Source organism: Lepidochelys olivacea, assembly GCF_965140295.1.
Source record: "Lepidochelys olivacea isolate rLepOli2 genome assembly, chromosome: 7".
NCBI classification, from domain to species: Eukaryota; Metazoa; Chordata; order Testudines; family Cheloniidae; genus Lepidochelys; species Lepidochelys olivacea.
This window is the reverse complement of record NC_140417.1, coordinates 55,857,913-55,880,580: the sequence shown is the minus strand read 5'-3', so window position 1 is coordinate 55,880,580 and position 22,668 is coordinate 55,857,913. Positions and strand designations below refer to the sequence as shown.

The 22,668-nt window shown below is 47.2% G+C and overlaps 1 protein-coding gene across 5 annotated transcripts in view; it reads right to left on the bottom strand.

The window, feature by feature from the left end:
- PAX2 (paired box 2) overlaps nucleotides 1-22,668 on the bottom strand; it is a 132,748-nt gene that overhangs the window by 69,368 nt on the left and 40,712 nt on the right. For all 5 annotated transcript variants that reach the window (XM_084635216.1, XM_084635215.1, XM_084635217.1 and 2 more), the window contains exons 4-5: nucleotides 10,469-10,554; nucleotides 8,376-8,495 (exon numbers count right to left, since the gene is read on the bottom strand). In XM_084635216.1, the coding sequence (XP_084491342.1) occupies nucleotides 8,376-8,495; nucleotides 10,469-10,554 (206 nt within the window). The remainder of the gene's footprint in view (nucleotides 1-8,375; nucleotides 8,496-10,468; nucleotides 10,555-22,668) is intronic.

Below are 22,668 nucleotides of genomic sequence, written 5' to 3'. Positions count from 1 at the left end.
AACACAACTCCACAACAGCCAGTTGCTACCCCCAGCTCCAGCTTTCTGTATACAAAGGGCTGGAAGTGGTCTGAAAAATGGGGGGTCTGTTAGAATCCGGGAGCTGCAGCTGTGATAAGATTGAGCTAAAGCCCATCAGCAAGCTGGCTTGATTGTTAAATTTCTCTTTTTGCTAGGGTTGCAACCCCTTGCAGCCCCCTCGCCCCTTCAAGCACTGTGTATACCTTGCAGCTCACAGCAACAAAGAATGCCTGCTCTCTTTAGGGTAATACCTTAACGTGCGCAAGGCTCTGACAGCAACTTGTCAACCTGAACGCACATCCACTGATGTTAACACACAAATACACAACACTCACACAAACTATGCACACAAATGCCCAACTCTTGCACAAGTACACCTATAGCTAATATACATACAAATACATACACGTACACAGCACCTACCCACATACATAAAAATATACACACAAGCACACCCCATTCACAAAATATATATTCATATACAACACTAACGTAAATCCAGCTACACACAACAATGCACAATAGTCACACAAATCTACAAAACTTCAAACTGTTCACACAAATACACTCAAAATATGCACACAGATGCAGTGTTCACAGAAATACACAGCATTCACAGAGATGTACAACATGCCATTTCTCACAATGCACAAATGAATATGCACACTGCTCGCACAACATGCTCAAAAATCCAAATACACACGTTCCACTCTGCCAAGGACAGATGTACAGACAAGTGGAAACCAGTCACACTAACACACACAAACATAACAAACAAATACACATATGTTCTTGGAGCCACAAATACAAATGCAGAGAGGTACACACACACACACAAACACACTCCAGGACAGATCCGCTTGTCCTCAGTATTACTGATCCATGGCAAACTAAACAGCAACTCCAGCTTTGCATGTGTTCTGCCTAACCAGCCTTCTTTTAACTCTGTCTTACCTACAATTCTGCTCAGCAGAGGCACATCCATCACACACCTCCCCACCATCCCTAGCGCGCACGCACGCACGCACACACACACTCAGGCTGGCTTCAGAGCTGTCTCTTTTGCTTACAGACAGATCTCATGCAATCACAACCCATATTTCTGGCACAGTCACGCTGGCACCTGCTAATTCTGCCCTTTTTCATCAGTGCTGTGCTGCTTATGCCTTGTTCTGCCATCACCTCTTCCTCCTCTCTTCTTCCACGCACGCTCTGCCCTCTCTGGCCATCCTTCCGCAGTTCGCTCAGAGAGGTGCGGGGCAACTGGCAGGTGTCGCTCATTTCTACATTCTAATCTTTTGCTGTTGGGAGTCTCACCGGCGTCAGGACTATGGGGGCTTCACAGACAATAAACTGCCTCTTGGAGCTACAACTTCATCTGGTGCATGAGGGAGCTGTTAACTACACCTGCCTGCATTGACACAGCCATGCTGTAGGTTCAGCACAGACGCTGCTGCTTACAGGGATACAACACGGCCATGGTCAGGCACAACCACGCTGCCTGAAACAGCACAATTGTAGGGCAAGGGGGATAAAATCACAGCACGAAACAACGCAACCACACCTCACACACAACCAGATTTGCCAAAAGTGACGCATCCAACACCCACCTACGACAATAAGAACACATGGCTATCGCATGGGGCAACACAACTACACCCATCTGCAGTGCCACAAACACAATCATTCACCTGCAACAGGGCAATCGTACAGAATAATGTGAACACCCCTCTGGGGTGACACTGAAGCACAGCATGAAACAACACAACAACACCACAGACAATGTTGCCAGGCTTTACCTGCAGTGACCCCGCACACTCAGGTGTCTTTTACACAACCACACGGAATGACACAAACTCATCCAACTGCACTCACACCAACACACATCAGATGCAGCGATACACTCCCATGGCGTAATACAAGCACCTTCTTTGCAGCACTGCATTTAAAAGCACAAAGGCATATCCCTGTAATGACACAAACACTCCTCTTCTTGCTGCTACAACCAGCAAAAAGCAACCACACTACCGATAATGGGATAATCCCACTACAGACAACATAAATACGCTACCTGTAATGCCATAATCATGGAAGATGGAGCAACACAACTACACTCCCCAAAATAAACATGGTACAACATGATAACACTGCCTGAAATGACGACATCCCAGCACTGCAATAACACAACCAGATGGTACAACCCTACCACCTGCAATCAATGACAACATCTGTTGCAATGACACAACATCCTCAATGGAAATGACCCAACAATACTGCCCGCAATGATGTACTGATGATGCCTACAATGGAACAACCTCACTGCCTGCAGTGACACAAACACACCATTAGGAATGATTCAATCATGCCTCCTTGAACAACACAATTGCTTCAGCTGCAATACTGCAAAATTGCAAGCAATGATGCAGCTATACCGTCCCACCAGCAGTAATGGTAGAGCCCCCCAACATGAGCACCACGGCCATGCTGCCAGCAATGACACAAGCAAATCACCTGTAGTGACAATCATACCACTGCTAGTGAGATAACCATGTGGCCTCGAACAATACAATTGTACCACAACGTCAATGACACAACCAGCTGCAGCAAGTCTGCTCAAGCACATCACAAGCACAGGCTTCTGCACTCACATCACACCTGTCCTTGTGCAAAAGTCTCCATCCTGATCTTCACGGCATGGGCCTGGGGTATGTAAGAGTCCAGAGCTCCTGGATGGAGATGGTGGTCGACAATTCCACTCCTTTGACCCCGAGGAATTCAACAATAAGGGTAAAGCCCATCTGTGCAGCAATTGCCAGTTCTGGACTGTGGACTGAACTCCCCTAGGAGCTAAGGGCCAGCCCAAACCTCCCTGCTTTCCACTCTAAGAGCGAGGCGCATATCTTCAAGAGGCCTTTGCTCACATAAACACGGAGCCATGTTAATGGGAAAAAAAACAGTCACCAAACTAACCAACCCAACTGAACAAAACAAATCCTTTTCCAAAACCAAACCACTCCGCCACACCGACGATTCTCCCCCTGGGGAGAGGAAGAACCACATGTGATGGATGTTAGTCACATCCTGAAATGACAGGACGCACCTTGAACACCACAATCATACCACATGCAATGACAGGACGCACCTTGAATATCAGAATCACACACACCCCCCACCGCAATGACAGGACGCACCTTGAATATCACAATCACACCCCCCCTGCCGCAATGACAGGACGCACCTTGAACACCACAATCACACCCTCCCTCCCGCCGCAATGACAGGACACACCTTGAACAACATAATCACACCACCTGCAATGACAGGGCGCACCTTGAACAACACAATCACACCACCTGCAATGACACAACCCACCCTGAACAACAAAATTGCACCGCCTGCAATGACGTAGCCGTTCCACTTTGAACCACACAATTGCACCCCCTGCAATGACAGAACCGCCCCACCTGGATCAGCACAATTGCACCCCCTGTGATGACACAGCCCTGTGCCCCACACTTAGATGTATATCATTCCAATCATCCAAACGTCAGACTACAAAAGAGAAGGAAAACACTGAACTGCATTCAGCCTCTCTCCTCCTGGGGATATCACACTGGAAGCACTCTGGGTATTATTGCCACTTATACTAACAACCACCCGTCCACCTCCTCTCCCACAAAACCACTGCTGATAGTAGTGCTGATAACGCTAACAGCCCTGTGGGTTTTATTACTGCTGATAATAATAATACTAGACACATTACGGCTGCTCCTGCCAATAACATGCCGCCGATATGATCCCTGCTAATGCTGACAGTACTTGTGGATAATATCGCTGCCATTGTCAGCACCGCAGATCTGATTGCCAGTAACACCAGCAAATACTGCTGTGATTGTCGCGGGCCACTACGAATAAACGCTGCCGTTGTTACAGTGGAGGAATTATCAACACCGGAACGGGAATCCAAAATGAGAATTTGGATCTAAAAAAGAAATCTGCCCACGTCCTGCTCTTGAGAGAAAGAGCTGCCTTTAATCATGATGGTTTTCTAACAATCACAGTGGTCTCGCCTATCGTATGGAGCAAAAGTCCTCCTGGGAGCCTGAAGAGGCCAAGGGGTACAAGAGGGCACTGGGAATGGTGCTTTGATTATTCATTCATCCATCTCCCCCATATGAACCTATCCATCCATCCCCGTACGTGTCCACCTAGCTATCTAGTTTGTATATAATCCCCCTCACCATCGCAGCTGAGTGGAACTCATTTCTTTATTAGAATCGGTGGGTCTGAACAGGGTCTCCCCATTCTCTCACCCTGTTGAAAGGAGGGAGAGAGGAGGAGGGGAATAGCCAATCGCTCTCACCACCGTGTCACTGGGGGCCTTCGTGTCTTCCCTCCCACGGCCATAGTGCTGCCATACCCGGCTGGACCTGCTGCGCGCAGCAGGGAGAGGGGCTCAGCCTAAGGCAGGGACCACAGGAGTAAGGGCCAGGGATCCTACTGTGGCTGTGATATGGGGACAAGGCTCTCTGTGGCCTTGAGCAGGTCCATTCCCCTCTCTGTGCCCGGTTCCTTGGGGACGGCTGGGTGGTAACAATGGATACATCTGCCCTACGGCATGGCCATGGCTGGCCTGGGTCAGCTGACTGCCTGGCCTCTGGGACCCTGCAAGAGGGGTGGGTTTCAGAGCCCAGGATCTAACCCAAGACCGAACGTCTACACTGCAATTTTATAATCCCGCAGCCTGAGGCCAAGTCAGCGGGCCTGGGCTCTGAGTCTCAGGTTTTTTATTGCAGTGTAGACACACACACCCCGCACCCCCAAAAAGTCTTAGGATTCACCTGTGAATGTCTACAAGAGGCTGGAATGACAAGAAGTGCTAAGTACTCATAGGGGGACAGACCCTGCAATCCCTACACAGCCTTTAGGGACTGTCCCCTTCCTGACTCTGATTAGTGGGCACACAGCATCCCTTCCCACAGCCCGAAGCGATCCCCTCCACCTAGCCCCCCATCAGCCCCCTGAAAGTCCTCCCCTACAGGGACACCTGGCTGTCAGTGTCCCTCACATAGCCCAATGCATGCAGCCGTCTGGCTACCTCTGCCTGACTCGGGAGTTTGGCTACATCATCCTGACACATAATTATCTCCCCTATTCTTAATCATCTGCACCGCTGTCTAATGCAGGCACCAGCTGCCGCAAGGATGAGCGGGAGGGGAGCAGGGGACAAGGGCGGAGGCTCCTCTCTGCTCTCTTTCCCCTCCAAGCCACCCCGCATGCTGCTAACGACATTTTCAGAACCAGGGGCAGCCTGGCTTGTCCCCTCTGCTCTGACTGGGACTTCCCGAGAGAGCACTCCCACTTACCCCATAGATGGGAGGAGGAATTGGCAGGGCTGTTCCCTGCCCCCTAGCATGGCTGGGACTGCAGATCTGCCTTCAAAAGCAAACTCTTGCTCTTTAAATGCAAGAAGCAAGCCCCAGCCGGGAACAGATGCAAGTAGATCACGGGTATGGACATCATTCAGCACCCACGGAACACACCGGGAAGATGATTCCTTACAGTACAAAATACCAGCGGCTTGCCAACAATCACCCCCTCCAGTCTCCCATGCCTCCCACCCCGCTCCACCTTGCAGCTAAGACAAACTGGAGCCTGTCAGACTAGGAGAGCGCTGCTGGAGAACAAGAGAAAGGTGCTGGATGCAGACACACCACCTTGGGAGAGCTCCTGCCAGGAAAAGAGATCTGAAGCAGAGGGACCTCCAGTTAGTACTGTTGGTCGGTGGGGCATGATGCCGGGGTATCCTTGGGAGGGCAGGATGGAGACATATAAGGGCAGATTCCTCGAAGGCACGGAACACACGCTACAAGATGCAGCAGCCACTGGCTGGTCTGAAAGCTGAGGGTGCTCAGCACCACACAGGGAACGTCCGACGACTCACCCGGCTTCTGGCTGGAAGCAGGGACTGCAGAGAATCTCCTTTCCTTAATAAATCAAATCTGGGAGGAATCAGAACAACCAGTAAAAGCTGCCCTGTATGTCTGGGTTTCAGATCCTTTTTTTTTTTTTTTTTGGTACTTTCATTGTACTGCGCCAAACAGCTCAGATTCTTGTACTGAAATCTAGGGAGTGGATCAGTCTGTCATGGGTAATGTTTGGGATGTTTGGGAAGAGCAAAGTACTGATGCCAGATGATCTGCTTGGCATTATACCGAGTACTAAGGGATCCTGCCAAGAGCCAGATCACTGCAAAACTCCACTGCAGGTGAAACTTATCAAATCTGGGTTTTCCTGACAATGCCAAACACAGCCGTGGTGTACCTAGAGGTTTGCAAATCTATAGGGGAACCTGGTCCCTCAATTTCAAGTGAATCCAGCTCAATTTATGCTTTAGGTGTAACCATGAAAACTACTGGAGGGTTTGCATTCCAGTAGCGACAGGTCAAAACCAAAACCCTGGATCCTAGCACTCCCAAACTTTGAGACAGTAGTTCTTAACCTCTCCCTTAATGTCCACCCCTTTCCATAGTGAGACTGTCCCAGGACCTCACTGCCATCAGTCTGGGGACTGGATCTGCACCTGGGTCCTGATCCAACTCCCAGTGGAGTCAGCGGGAGTTTTCCCATTTGCTTTAATGGCGTCTGAATCTCTGCATTCCAAATGACGCGGTCCCTGGTTTTCACCAGTAACCTGACAGGATGAGGCTGCCGGAGCAAAGTTTTGCTAGGGGTTACCGGGTTCATTTGAACCTGACACTCAAAGTGAAACTCAGGAGTGCGTGAACCCTATGAGAACCGAAGCCATGGAAGTAGCTGGCACAACCCCCCATACAGCTCTTCTTCTTCAACTGAGATATAGCCTCCACCTCCCCCCAGCCCACCAGATAACACGGGCTCCCTCCCATTAACTTACCCCCATTTGGCCTGGGGGTTGTAGGCAAGTCAGTCTCCTACTGCTAGGAGGCACCATCCACACAACAGACAAGAGTGGGAAGTGACAGATTAAGGCAGTGGTTCTCAATCAGGGATACACATATCCCTGGGGTCTGCAGAGGTCTTCCAGGGGGTACATCAACTCATCTAGATATTCGCCTAGTTTTACAACAGTCTACATAGAAAGCACTAGCAAAGTCAGTACAAACTGAAATTTCATTCAGACAACTTGTTTATACTGCTCTATCTACTATGCCAGCATTTCTCCACCTGGTGTGTCAACAGAGAGTCATGGGATGGGTTTAGAGGAGTCTCAAGTGCAGGGCTGGCATTAGGAGTGGCAAGCAGGGGCCCTACAAAGCTAAGATACATACCAAAGCCTGAGCCCTCCGCCCAGGGCTGAAATCAGACTCCTGACGGGGTACAGTAGTCTGGAAAGGTTGATAACCACTCAATTAAGGCACAATTGAACGGGTCAAACAACTCAGGCCTCACACTTTGAACAGTCCCTCCCCAATTTTGAGTGCATCCAAATACAAGAGCAGATTTAAGGCAACAAGTATGCAAGCCTTCCCCCCTCCTTCCCCCCCGAATGCTGAGACTCCACTCCCACTCCTTACACTGCCCACCTGGAAACACACCAGCGGGTGGGCTTGGCTTTCCAGCTTTTTGCTCATTCCAAGATCTATTTAGCCATTAATCCACCCCGGTGTGGGAAGGGGAGAAGAGAAGGAGCAATCTTAACCCCTAATTTCTGTGGGTTTGAGGGTGGGGGTCATATACTTGGTAGGTCTCCTGTACTGTGGCCTAATAGTAGGGCCAAATACTTGGTAGGTCTCCTGTACTGTGGCCAACCCCAGGGCCAAATACTTAGTAGGTCTCCTGTACTGTGCAAGTAAGTCTGTTTGACGCAATGAAGGAGGCCAGCTGAAACTGGGGCCCTTAATGTCACTGTAAATATGTGGCTGATGGCACGTTGTAGAGAAAGGGCTGCTTGCACGGAGAATCTGAGAGTCACATTTCCTCCCACCCCACTGCAGGTGCTGAGCCGAGATGGCGTCAGGTTAGGAAGCAAGTGAGTCAGAATGACCTGGTTTCCCTGCAGTTCAAAGCGCGGGCACCTGCTGGCACCTGGGGAGTTGGGTTCCAGCCCTTTCCAGCGGAGAATGGGCTTGGGATCAGCTCCAGGAATGGAAGCGGCTGCTCAGCCAGCCGAGCAGATGTCTGGAGAATGTAGCCTGTCACGAAAGGCCTCGGAAGAAGAACATTCCAAGCCAGCAGGGCGGTGCGGGGAATCGGCCGCTGCTGCTAAAACTGATCTAGCCCTGGAGCAGCTGCAAGGCCTGGTTTGAAATCGGAGCCTGTGCATGGGGACAAAGAATATAAAAGGGGAGGATGAGCCTCTCCCCTCCCCCTACCTTCATCACGTTTCCTCTTCTCGCCATTCGACCGAGGAATGCCCAGGATCCCGTTAATGGAGTAAGAACCCACTGGATCATTGGAGGCACTGGAGACGGGAGGGGATGCTGTATTGGGAACTGGACAAAAGGAAAAGGGAAAAGGGCCATGAGGAGAGCAGCACAGCACTCAGGGAGCACCCAGACGAAAGCTACCCCTCCCCGCGCTCTCCTAGGAAAGCCCCTGGCACCAAACAGACCCCAGTTTATGTCAACAAAGGAGCCATAGACTGATATTCCATAGACTGACACGGCCTCTTGCTGCCTCTCAGTCTTGCCACATATCTCACCATACAGTAGCTCCACAGACCCCAGTGCATACCATCAAGCTGCTACAACCTGCCAGTAGATCCCAGTCTAGAGCAACAGAAGCTCCCCAAATGCCTTCCAGTGGAAGGCAAGGTCTGCATGTGCCACACAAGCTAATGGCCACCCAGTCTGTCCAGGTTCAGCCAAGTGCCTCCCAGGAAAGCCCAGTGTACAGCGTACTCTCCCAGTATGCCCCGTTCAAGAGCTACCTGTCGCATCACATCCCAGACATCCTCCCAGTGCAGCCTCCCCTCCAGGATACAGCCGAGCACTGGTGCACAGCATTTCAGTGCATCTCAGTACAACCCAACACCTTCTACAATCTCCCAGTGCAGATCAAGAGCTCACAGTACGTATCCCAGTACAGATTAACACCATTGTGGTGCATCCCAGTACAGACCATCTTCCAGTATAGGCTAGAAGTCTCCCACTGCAACCCAATCATGGCCATCATCTCTCAACAGTTTCCAGTATAGCCCAGTATCCACTCAGAAAACTCATTCAGAAGAAAGAGGGCAGGTGTGCAGGGTAGTACACTGCGTTCCAGGAGGCATGCCACCACTTTCTGTATGCGTCCTAGCAATTAGCAGCCCAGCCCAGATATACATCGGTGCTCCCTTGTGCAACCTCCCCTGCACACCTCTGCCCCCACCCCCACAAACATTGTACTGGTGTGATCAACACCCCTCTGTGCAATAGGAGTCTTTCGGAGCCTTTCAGTACAGTACAGACTCTGCCAGCCCTATCTAGTATAGACCAGTACAGCCCAATATGGCATCACACTTCCAGTGACAGTACCCACAACACCATTCCATACAGGCCAAGGCATTCTATCACATTGCAGGACACAGCACTTTTCTTCCAGTACAGAACAGAACCCACCAGCCCCGTCCAGTATAGACCCCAGCACTTCCCAAGAGATCCCCGTACAGTGCTTGATTTCCAGGAACAAACACCCACCAACCCCTCTCTAGACAGGCCATCACATTTCACAACTTCCCCAGCATACAGCACTGTTCTTCCAGCACAGATTAGCAACCCCACCCTGTACCCGCAGGAGCAGAACATACAGACAAGACCACAGAGCCAACAGTAAAAAATGCCTTTGACGCCCTTAGCACAGACTCGGTAACACTATAGACTAGCAAACTCTCTGCAGACGTTATTACAGGCTCAGAATCCTGCACACATCATAGTCAAACCATCTCCCATTAACGTCTCAGTGAAATATCGGCACTGCTGGACTCAGTGGCCAGCTCTCGGGAATGTCTTTTCCTGCTACATGCGTATCCTTGTCTCTGAGAAATGGGCTCATTCCAGGGATGGGAGAGATGGATAAACAGAGAGGTGAAAGAAGAGGAAGAGTGTGAAGGAGGCAGGAAAATGGAAGGACAGGGAGAAATGTGCTTGGACACTTTATATACAGGGAGGGAAAGGAGAGAGAGGACAGACAAAGGGAGGTAGAAGGATAAAGAGTGACTCAATACTGTATGAGATTCCAACCCCGTCTACCTGCTGAGTCGCATTCTGAGTTGGACATAACCCACTGACCCCACTGGAGTGAGGCCGGTGGAGAATTCGTCCCTCTGCCTTTAGCTGTGCTGGCTGTTTGGTGCCTCTCTCACGCTAGTCTGCCCTAGTATCTGTCTTTCTTCCCTTCTCCCCCCCCCCACATCCTTATTCCCTTATGTCTAGATCCACCTGCCCCATCCCTGACTGTGTCGGCCCCTCCGCGGCCTTCTTACCGATCGTGTGTCCAGGTGCAGTCACTCCAGTCCCAGTCCCATCTGGTGTCGGGTGGAAAGGCTGCTGAACTTTGGTTCTGATAATCCTGTAAAAGAGTGAAACTGGGTCAGAACTCAGTTCCTTCCACAGCTCCTCCAGCCCCTCAGAGCCCATCAAATGCTGGCACGGCCCTCACCAACCCCAACTGCCAAACAGGAGGCCCAATCTACTGTCAATGCGCAGCCCGGAGCAGGAAATAACCCTGTGCAATGGCTTCTTCTGACTCAGCATGGCCACAACATGATCATGGGGGTTTCGCCAGCCATGTCAATGAGAGTCCCTCTGAGTCCTTCTCAGATGGGAGTTTTCACTGCAGAGCTAACACAGCTCAGAACGAGCACCAGGAGTAGCAGCCTGTCTTGTGTGTCAGCAACTAGGTTATCATTGAAGTACTGACTGTTCAGGACCATTATTCCCGGTGATGCTGTGAGAGGCTGGACGAACCCAGCTCAGTTGCCAGACTCCGGCAGCCTTAGCAACTCGCAGGATCACTGTTTAATGTGTGAGTGGTGCAGATCTGATCTATAGTGTGAATGAGAGGGAAATACGTGTGAAGGGCCCAAGGACATAGATTCATAGAGTTAAAGGGCAGAAGGAACCATTAATTCATCTAGTCTGACCTCCTGTATGTCACAGATCATAGAATTTCACCCACTTTCCCCTGTGTTGAACCCAATAATGTGTAATTATGACCCATCTGGGTGTCAACATCATACTACATGATCAAGAAGCTCTGACCCAAGAGAGCAAGAGACTAGAAATACAAAGCACTTTGTTTTTTTTTAATAAAGTAAAGCACTTATTAACCAATTAAGTATTACCAGGGGCGTTTCCCTGGATAAGTGAGTGACTGGAGGCACAGTGCAGCCGAAGGAACTGGCAGTGGGATATAGATCATAAGCAAAGACAAAGCTCCCACAAGTATGTGGCTTCGGCATTTATCGGGCAGTGAATGAACATAACTCAGAAGCATAGAGAAGTTGTGTTGGGGAATGTGACAGAGCAGAGGAGACATCCCAGAATGAAGATGGAAAGTTAAAGCTCAGTTTATGTTCCGGTCCTTGTTACATGAAGTTTTTCGCCACTAGATCACTGGTTCAAATCCAGCTGAGGTCAGTGATGAAAGAAAATCGTTACCTCCTGATGGCTGCTGGTGAAAAGGGCTGGAGAGGTTCCTAGCCTGTGCTATTAGCCCTCTTGCTGGCAAGCTCAGCAAAGCCACCAAGAATTGGAGAGGCCATGAAGGCTGAATCCCCCTCAGACCCTAAATGGGGGTCTTTCCAGGTCAGGGCTGACCCATGGGGTAGGGGGTGGGGGGCTGCGCGAGGGCTGCCCATGCTGTTCAGGGATTGGTTTCCAGGACTGTCAATCCTGTATTAAATTCACTTTAAATCGTGCCCTAAAGTCCCTCCTAAAAGTGAGAGCAAACAACTGAAGGTGCCTGGCATCCTCCCCTGCTCCACCTAAGGTGGGAGGTGCATACGTGGCAGAGCTCTTCTACAGAACAAGCTGGCCACACTTCAAAGAGAAAAGGCATGTTGCACGGCCCAGTGTGGGCTAGGGGGAGGCCGGGCCAGGGCCAGGATAGTGTAGGTAAGGCCGAGATTATGGGGGCTGTTCCCAGGCCAGAGAATGGTATTGTGGGGCTGAGCACCTGAGAAACATCAGGATGTTTAGGCGTTGCAGGTGATGGAGCCTGAAGTGTACTGGAAGGGGCAGGTGTTGCAGAGGATGTATGTGGAGGCAGGTAATGTAAAGGTTTGTATCTGAAGAGGCCCAGCTGGTATAGCTCCACTTATGTCAATGGATCTGTGCTGATTTACACCAATTGAGGATCTGGTCAGGAGGTATTTGAGGACCTTGTACATATGGGGCCAGATCCTGAAGCTATGCTGATTTACACCAGCTGAGGAGCTCACCTCATGAAGGGGCAGGTATTGTAATTTCTTTCTTTCTCCCCTCTCCCCCATTCCCTCGAAGCACCCTGAAGTGCCACTGTGCTTGTGTGAGTTTATTGATTCCGTCCAGCCCAGAGAGAGCAGAAAGTGGGGCTGGGGTGCAGGCACAGGGCTGGAAATAGAAAGCTATAAATTATTTGTGACAGGAAAGCAATAGTGCCAGAGAGCTGAGCACAAGTCCCGTGTCACTATTAGATTCCTTTTAGCCTGATGACACTGTAAAAGAGGTTAAGTGTCTGATGGAATCGTACACCTAGGGGGCAGGGGCAGGCTGGGAGCAGAACAAGCCACACAGAGCGGGTATATCAATTCTCCAGGCCAATAATATTCCTCTCATTGATCGCAACACAAAGTTCAAAAAATCTCATTACAGCCAGGCAGACCTGGAACTTTTTAAAAATCAATAGAGTGATATAATGTATGTATGCTTAGTATAAATGTGTATCTGTTCATCTATCCATCCATTCAAATTCTGCCACGGGTGGGTGGTGGGGGGGGACGCGGGTGGGGTCTGAGTTAACTTACACATTATACTGTGTTACATTGTATTGTACTATATTGAAATGAGCGAGTTAGAAGAATTCCCCTGCAGCCTTAGATGACATACCGTAAAAAGTCCTATTAGCAGGGAGATGACATCAGACATCCCCATTCATATTTTGAGATGACCTCATACTATACAAAGTTATTCTGTACAGGTGAAAACAATTTCTTTTGAGTCTTACCCTAAATACAGTTAGAAGAGCATTGGAGTGACATCAGAGGCCCTCATTCATACTAAGGTGACTTGAAATGCTTCCATTCACAGGGATGCCAGCAGGACTTTTTTGAAGTGAGAAATATAAACAAATTAAATTTAAAACGGAAATATCCTGGCCTGCTGTTACAAGACATAGCCCCTCTGATTTGAGGGCAGCCTCTCTCATAAGCTCTGTTCACCAACTCTTGGTATTACATGGTTGGTTTTCTATTCAGTTTGATTCCCAAGATTTTCACCTTGCTCCAGAGAGTCTTGATGAAAGCTGGGCAGAGTTAAAGAGCGGATGAGGCATTTAACATACCAGTGAAGTAACTCTGATCTCACAGGGTGGGAAGCTGTCCTACAGGGAAACTTATCTCCCTCCCTCACCACCATATTACCTGGGTACCTCACAACATTAGCATATTTAACCTCACAGCACCCCTGGAAGGCAGGGAAGCTATAGCCCCATTCTCAGAGGGGAAACTGAGCCACAAACAGACAAAGTGATTTACCCAAAATCACACTGGAAGCCAATGGCAGAGCTGAGAATTGAACTCAGGCCTCCAGAGAACTACACCCTTCCCTCCCTACCACACCATCCTTCATAGCTTGGTTGGACATGTAGTATTCATGTCACTCTCTGGGAGGTTTTAGTGAATTCAGCACGGTGAAAGATTTTGGACTGACAGTCCAGGGGCCAAAAGGCCTCCTTATCCACAAAACAGGAACAATAGCCATGCAAGATTCCCCCGCGATGTCCCACCAACCCATGCAGGGGTGAGAAGGGAAGCTCAGTCTCCATATCCACCCACACCTTGGACTTTCCACTGGAAATGCCATTACAAGGTTGCCAGGTAGGCCCAGTTGGGATGGAGGTTGCTGAGATGTGTCCATTAGGAACTGGATCTAGACTCACCAGCAGCTGATCATTTTTGGTCACTACCAACCAGGACCAGAGTTCAGTCAGTGACCTGGAGGTGACCGGCTCTGTAGAAAACATTCCTATCTCAAGAATGAAGCTGGTTTTGTGTCACAGGTTCACGAGGAAGTGGGTAGAAGCACTGAGGTTGTGTTTTTGCAACCCACCAATAAATCTGATCCAAGTAGTTCTTAGAGAGACAAGGTGGTATTGGTAAGAGAGACAAACTTTCAAGCTGACACAGTGCTGAAGGACCTGGAGAAGAGCTCTGTGTCCGCTCCAAAGCTTGTCTCTCTCACTAACAGAAGTTGGTCCACTAAAAGATATGACCTCATCCACCTTGTCTGTCTAATATCCTGGGACCAACATGGCTATAACAACGCTACATACGTAGTAATTATTGGCATACCAGGGATAAACCCAGTAGAGGTGTCAGAATGGAAGACATTTCCTATGGCTAAAAACAGCCTGGAACCCTGAAAGAACCCTCATATTGCAGTACGACGCTGTTGGAAAAGAAAGAATGGAGCTTTTGGATGGGATTGACTAGAACTCTGAATTGGAATATAGGATGTGGCCATTCCATTACCTTGCAGTCTATCTGTGGATGGAGCTAAATAGTCACCCTAACAACTAGTGCTGGGTGAAGAACTCATTTTTTTCCAGTTTTCTGCCAATTCTGGAAAATCAGGAGGAAAATATCATCTCGGGTTGAACGATTTTTTCCATAATTTTCAGTGCATTTGAAAAGTGTAAAAAAAAATATGGCTCAAACAAAATGTTTTGTTTTGATTTGGAGCATTTTTTAACATTTTTGATTGTTCCTTTAATAAAATTGAAATACATTTGAAAGCAAAAAGTTGTCTTGAACCAAAACACTGACACCTTCCACTTAGAAAATGACATAAAGAAATGTATCCTTTTTTCACTTTTTTGTGGGGGGGACGGGACACAAATTCACAAAATGGCTTGGTGTTGTCAAATCAGCATTTTTCTATGAAGAAATTTTGCCCAGCCCTACTAACTACTACTTCTGTCACTTTAAGAGGTAAAGTAAGCCCGGTGTGAACAAGAACACCTGAAGCATGGTCCCCAGGGAAACAGCCGATGAAAGCTGAACAGAGTTGACCCAATCCTGGCCATAGCAGCAACCCACACAGCATAACAATGCAACCCTCACACACCAGGGTTTTTCTGAACTTTGAAACTTCTTCCACATGTGATCCCTAGGTGTCCCTGAAACCTGAGCCTTCTGGCTTACTGCTACGGGAGAGCAGAAGTCCAGTTCACCTCTTGCTGCTGCTGCTGACACATTGACATTCCCTAGCCAAGAAGCTGGAAACAGCCACGCTTTTGACCTTCTTGCACAACTACTCCCTGAGTCCTTCCAAAATGGGGAGAAGCCACAATTCTCAATGACTCAAATCAGTGGTTATCACCCAGCCAATGCAGTTAACTTCCTTGCAGTACATGTGAATCCTTTCAAAGTTCTTTTATTGAGACAGTGTCTCATTGGGCTAGAGCCATCCCTGGTTTCACCCCCTCATAGTCAATGACTGATGTAGTAACGTCATTTGTGTTTAACTGAGGGCAAACTGGCTACCAGTACATGGGCAAATTGGTAGTTATTGTAAATTCCCATTTTCATTTTCCAATGGGAGACTTTTGCACAAGCAGTGAGTGTGCAAATTGCACAGGTGCAACTCTGACACTGGTCTTTGAAAACACGGCTCCTTCAAGTTTAGTAGAATATGGACAAGATTTAATATATAAGCTTCTGAAGCTTTAAATTTTGGGACATTTAAAAACATTTGATGGCAATAAAGAAACTGAAATTCATTTTGCCAACTGAGTTTAAGATGCAATATTATGTTAAGTGATGGTATATTACATCATTATAGGACATGACATCACACTGTGAAATAGTGTCTCTTTCAGGAACCTGTGAGTTATTGTAGTTGATTCCTGGTATCACCCTCTATAGTTTATATTGCAAAATAGTTTCCACTGAAACCAACCCCGTTTTCAAATGCTCATAACTTCCTGAAACATTCATCGTTTGGACTGAAATTTTCCATGCGTGGCCTCTGCCCAGAGGTGATTATTTTTTTTGGAAAGTTTAAGTTTAAAGTTGAGGTTAAATTTATTTTTGGAATGTCCCTTCGGCTAATTTTTTAGTTCAGAGAGTTACAAAAATTCACCTCTCCTGTTATTAAGCATAAATCGGCTAAGCTGGTTTATCTGATTGGGGCTACACAACAAAAACGATTGATAAAATGTGAAGTTCAGCCGCATGGCCATAATCCTCACTCAAGTGTAGCACTTATGCTTTGTCTGCAGAGCATTTCCCGTCCCCCCTTCCCCCCGATAAACAAGTGATTGAAAAATTCCTCCTGTTCAGTGAGAATCCAAGATTGTGATCGACTGTAAGAAAGGCCCTACCCCCTTTTGTGACATCATTACATGTTCTCACTTCCCAGCCTGATAGGCCCTAGGACTTCTATCTTACTGCTGCTTGGGATGGTTTGTGAAAGGAAATGGGTAAGTGCCTCGGTGGAAAACACACACACAGTCAAATCTTGCCAGAAACTGACACAGCGTTGGCCACAGGAGAAAACTGTGGAGTCCAGAATTTCAGGGTTTCTGCAGCTTGTGCCGCATTCTACAGTATGCTTCAGAGTCTTTTTCTTTACAAAACTGAAGGTCAATGTTTTCAAAGTTGGATGCCAAAAGCTAGGCACCTACATTCATGTAGGCATTTACATAAATAGCCTGAGTTACTGCAGCAGTGAGCACCCACCGTTCCCATTTACTTGCATGGGAAGTAAAGACGCTCAGCGGCTTATTAATTTACTTATTTAGGTGCTCAACTATGGATTATTAGTATTATTTATTTTAAACAAGGGCTTGAGAGGCCAGTGCTCTGCACCTTGCATGAACTGAGGCCTAAATAAGTAATTTACTAGGCTATTTATATTCTAAAATCCGCACGCCATGCAGTGTGGCCATGTTATGTCACCGTAGCTCTCGCCCGTCCTTCCTTCAGGTGATTTAAAATGGATGAACCAAACACATTCTCCCTCCCCCATTTATTACCAGGGTGGGCGTAACAGTGTGGTGCGTGTACAACACAATGCACAGCAGACTAAGCCATCGCCATCACTCAGAGACCCTCCTCTATGGAAGTAGACCGTAAGGACTTTTCCTTCACGGAAGAACTCAGAAATGCTTTGCACTTTTACACAGACAATGAAAACATCCACAGTTATGTTAGTCAGGGTAAGATGACAGAAAAGATAGATCCTTGTGCTTCTATGCATAAAGCAACCACTAGACAATTGGGCTTAGGAGAGAAATTTCCCTATGGACAAATTTTCTGGTCCTGGCCACTGTAATAGACAGGATACTGTATTAGATGGATCCCTGTTCTGATCCAGTTTGGCAATTCCTGTGGTCCTACCAGAACCAAGTAGCATCCCCTGGGGCAGCAGAGGAGTAGAGTGCCCGTCCACCCAAAGAAAGGTCTCTACAGAGCTGCTGACTCGAATAAGTCCCCCCACATTTCATCAGACCCTTCCGCCATGCTCTATTTTTCAGGCCAGAAGGATACATTCAACAGAGCGCACAAAGTATTTTTGATTTTTTAAAGTATGTATGTAAAATATTATTAAGGCTTCCTATTAGCAGCCCATTAGAAGCCCTCAAGGTGTGGGTTACTGGGCATTTATAGCACTTCTCGGGAGGTTAAAGTTGCGATGCCTTCGGCCTCATTCTCCACAACACACCCCAGGAAGGAGTTAATGGCTGAGGAACATGCACCCTACCTCGTCTCAGTGCTTAATTAGCATGTGTCTGCACCACTGCATCATGGGCAATACAGAAGAGGGCCCAGATGGCAGCATGGCCAAGTACTATAGCCATAGTGTATTTTCCACCATGGTGTGACATGGCTAATAGTCTCTCCCATTGCTGCTAAGATGTACCGTGACACCCATGATCCAAGGAACAGTGGTTGATGCTGATAGGAGCAGCAGACACAGTTGGTAGCTGGCCTGAGGCTATGGCACGCCCTGCCCTGGGTTCAGATTGTGGAGGAAACACAAGACCCGTGTATTCACCCAAACTTTCCCTGACAATGAAAAACAAATACACCTCTTCCTACTGCTGAGGTGGGGAGAGACAAGAAGGGAGCTCAGATACTGTGGTGGTAAGCATGGAATGGGTAACTACTAGATCTGGGAGGACAGGCAGAGGGGATGTATTTTTCTGAAGCTTTGAGGTGATTGAGGGTGGGGAAGGAATTCAGTAGTGGTCTCTGATCAACACACTCAAGTTTCATACCTTCTCCTTGTCCACATCAGTCAAACTGTGCTGCCTGTCCGGCTTTGCACACTAGGGGCACGTCTACACAGTGAGTTACTGTGCGGCAAGCCAAGGTGTGAATCTACACCCACCAGCTTGCTGTGCAGCATTCCACATGGACAGCGAAAGTCCTGCCATGCAGCATGTCCTACTTCACTTGCAAGTAGTCATGCACTGAACTGCACTCTGAGATGCTGCACTGTGGCGGTGTCCACACAGAACGTTGCTACATGGCAAGCTGGTGTGCTGAAGAGTCACAACCTGGCTTGGCAAACAATAATGTGTAGATAAGCTCTGGGTGCCAGATCCCTGACTGGTGTAATTCACTGTCACCCCACCGACTTCAATGGAACTATGCTGATTTACACCAACTGAAGATCTGGGAAAAAGGAACCAGTCTCTCCCAACTTAGCCTCAACCCAACCCATGTGCAAGAGAGAAGCCCAATCCCTTCCCTTCCCTTCCCCCGCAAGTCTCTGACGAGATTTTCCCCAGACTGAGAAGGCTCCTGGCATGCCGGAGACAGGCAGAATCCTCGGCAGTTTTACCATCTGAAGGGCTTAGAGGGGCTGGAGTTTTGTTGTTTTAAATTGGTGACCCGTGATGACACCATCCGGTTTTATTTCATTTCATTTGAGCAGAGCATTAACCTCAGCTTGTAGCAGCTCCTTGGCCATCCCGGCTCTGCTATGTGGTCCCCAAGTAGAGAAGACAGGTGGAGGAAAGGAAGAGCAGCAGCCAGATCGGGGGGTGGGGGGGAGCAATTCTGTAGGGCTGGATTGTGAGGGCTCTAACTCATGTGGGCGAACAGTGATCCAAGTGCATCCCATTGGCTTTAGTGGGTCTAGTTAGCATAAGACTTGGGCAACACTTCACATTTAGATCAATTTAGCTACATTGCTCAGGGGTGGGGGAAAATTCACCCCCCTGAGCCGCATAGTGAAGATGATCTAACCCCTGATTTAGATGCAACTTGGTCAATGGAAAAATTATTCTATCAACCTAGCTACAACCACTTGGAGAGGTGTATTAACCACATTCATAGAATCATAGAATCATAGAATATCAGGGTTGGAAGGGACCTCAGGAGGTCATCTAGTCCAACCCCCTGCTCAAAGCAGGACCGATCCCCGACTAAATCATCCCAGCCAGGGCTTTGTCAAGCCTGTCCACATTGATGGAGAACCCCCTTCCATCCACACAGGAAGCCTCTGCGCTACAGCACCCGTAGTGGAGACATGGCATAAGCCATGTAAAGGTTGCACCATGTAGCCGCTAGTCTGGCTGAATAGACAGCTGTGTTATATTATGGGAAACAGGCTCTCGCTACCATAACTGCCATCAACTTTTTTTTTATTTTTTTTTTATTTTATCTGACAGGTCACGGTATGTTTGTATTTATACACTCAATAGGCCAGATGCTTAGCTGTAAACACAGGCATAACTCCACTAACTGAAGTCAATGGATCTATGCTGATTTACACCAGCAAGGATCTGGTCCTATCTGGCCATACCCCTGGCTCTACTTGGCCCTACAGAGTAGTTTTGCTTTGGGTTAATTTTCTGTGACTTCTGTGCCAGGAGCTGGGAAAGGGACCCACCCTACACCAAGCCCTTGGAATCACTAGCCCAGCAGCCCCTCTATTTGCATTGGGGTATTATAAAGCATCCAGGACTTGGCACACCGAATAGCTAGAGAATCCAGGCAATGCGGGGGGATACTACTGGGAAAGACAGATGACAAAGCAGGGTGTCAAAATCACTCTGGGGAGAAGGATGGGTTAATTATTTTAGGTATGGGCTGGGACGTACATTTAGGACCACCCCTGTCCATCAACCCACCCCAGAATTCCCACTGGGGTCAATCAGTAGTTTACACAAAGACCCAGGATAGAATATTTTGTTTTTGTACAGGAACTTAATTTTTAATTACTCTCGTTACTTATTATTGGCTTGGTTGGTACCTTTAGTATTGCTCAGTGGGAAAGTATGCTCTCCTTTCAATCCCTCTGTTTCTGCCCTCTGTTCCTTTTGCTGGTTTTCTCTCTCTCCCATCTCTCTACATTTTCCCTGCTCTTTGGTCTACATTTCCTTCTCTTCAGCTCACGACTGCCTGGTGAGCAGTACCAGCAGTGAAATAGTAAACGGTTAAATTTTTTTTAAATGTTGTGTTTAATTTAGTGTTGTGATTAGGTTTGAGGTGATACACTCCAGAGATCAATAGAGGGCAGGGGAGTTCACACATCTCAAAGTGATTATTTCAGGCTGGCTGCAGACTCAGGCAGTCAGTGCTTTGATTACATTCAGTTTCCATTTGAGAAGTTTTCTTTGCAAACATGAATGCTGAAAACTTCTATTAAACAAAAGTAAATGGCCATATTCACAACATACAGAATGCTGTGCAAGCCACAAAAGTATGGGAAGCAAGCTGCATTCAGCCATGAGGCTGAGTGGTTGGCATCCCTACTAGAAAGGAAACTGAGGAAATATTTAAAAATGACATGGGCTTTGCTGGCTCCTGATTTGTCTTTGAGGAATGACGAGTCAATCCTTTTGGGAGAGTCTGACAGCCTGGAAGTGTCAGACAGTAGCTGTGCCAGCAGGTGAGTTTAGAAGACTTGCAGATGTTCTGAGGCATTCCAAAATCAAATGCCTTGGTATGGAGCCTTGGAACATTACCTGAATATTTTTGCTTTCAACCCATTTCCAGTTAATAAGTTCACATTTAAAGTGCTGAATTCCTCATGGACATTTCATTTTGATTAACAATAGACAGGTGCATGCTACGAAGGGAGTCCTGAACGAGGAAGAAGCAGGTAAGTGCTACCGACTCTTGCAATTCTATTCGGAGTCTCACGCGATTCGGTGTTTTATATAAAGCCCCAGCCCCTGGAAGCGACTGATTGTGTGAATCTGAGGTGTTTTTTTTATTATTATTAAAGGAAAAGACACGTCCAGCCCTCATGGTTGTAAAGAAAAACTTGAAAATGTGACATAATTGTACCCTACTGGCTCAAACCAGACAGCAAAGATAGAGAACCCCAAATTAATTTTTATTATTCAAAATCTCATGATTTCTAAGCCAATTTTGTGACTTTTGAATGCTTATGGTTTGGAACACTGCAGGTAATAAATAGATGGCAGTGGATATATTATAAATGTTGATGTATTTTTGCACGTTGGATCATGTGCTGGTTTTGTAACCTCCATCTCTGTATTTGGTTGGATCTCTGTGTGTATGTAAAGGAGCGTGTCTGAGTATTGATCGATTTGGTCAAAGATTTTCTGATGAAATGTTTTTCTGTGAGAAAATGCCATTGTCAAAATCAAAATAGAAGTTTGATGCAGAATGTGTTGCTTTCAACCTAAGGCTTTTTGGGGAACAAAAACAAACTGAGATGAAGCATCTAGATAAGATCTCAACCTTGTTGTCAGAACAGAACATTTCAATTCTTCATTTCAAAACCAAGTCAGTTCAAATTTTTATATTATACTTAAAAAGTCAAAAACAGAAGGAAACATTTTGATAGTCTTAAAACAGAATATCTTGATTGAACCAAAAATTTTAAAATTTCATTTGGCAGGAAACTTAAAAAAATTCAGATTCAGAATGAAAAAAACAAATTTTGAAATGTCAGAATTTCCCACAGAACAGAAATTCTGAGTTCTAACCAGCACTAGTTTGGGTTTTTTTTAAACTGTGGGAGAGATCCTGAGCTGATGGAAATCTGCCTCACTCCATTGAAATCATCGGTAGGAATGAAGGTTGAGAAGTATGCACTGTGTTTGTGTATGGAAATACATAGGGAGAAAAACCAGTGTATGTTTTATGTAGTGTATATGGGTGCGTGTGTATCTGTGCATACATGTTTACAAAAGAATGGCACAAGCCTGTAGGAACAAAGTCAGAAAGGCTAAGGCACAAAATAAGTTATACCTAGCAAGGGACATAAAGGCAATAAGAAGAGGTTCTTACTATATTAGGAACAAAAGAACAATGAAGAAAGTGTAGGCCCTCTACTTAGCAGGGAAGGAGAGCTAATAAACTGATGGCATCAAGAAGGCTGTGTTGTTTAATGCCTATTTTGCTTCAGTCTTCACTAAAAAGGTTAGTGATGACTAGATATGCAACAATTAATATTAACAACTGGGGGGGAGGGGAGACACAAACTAAAATAG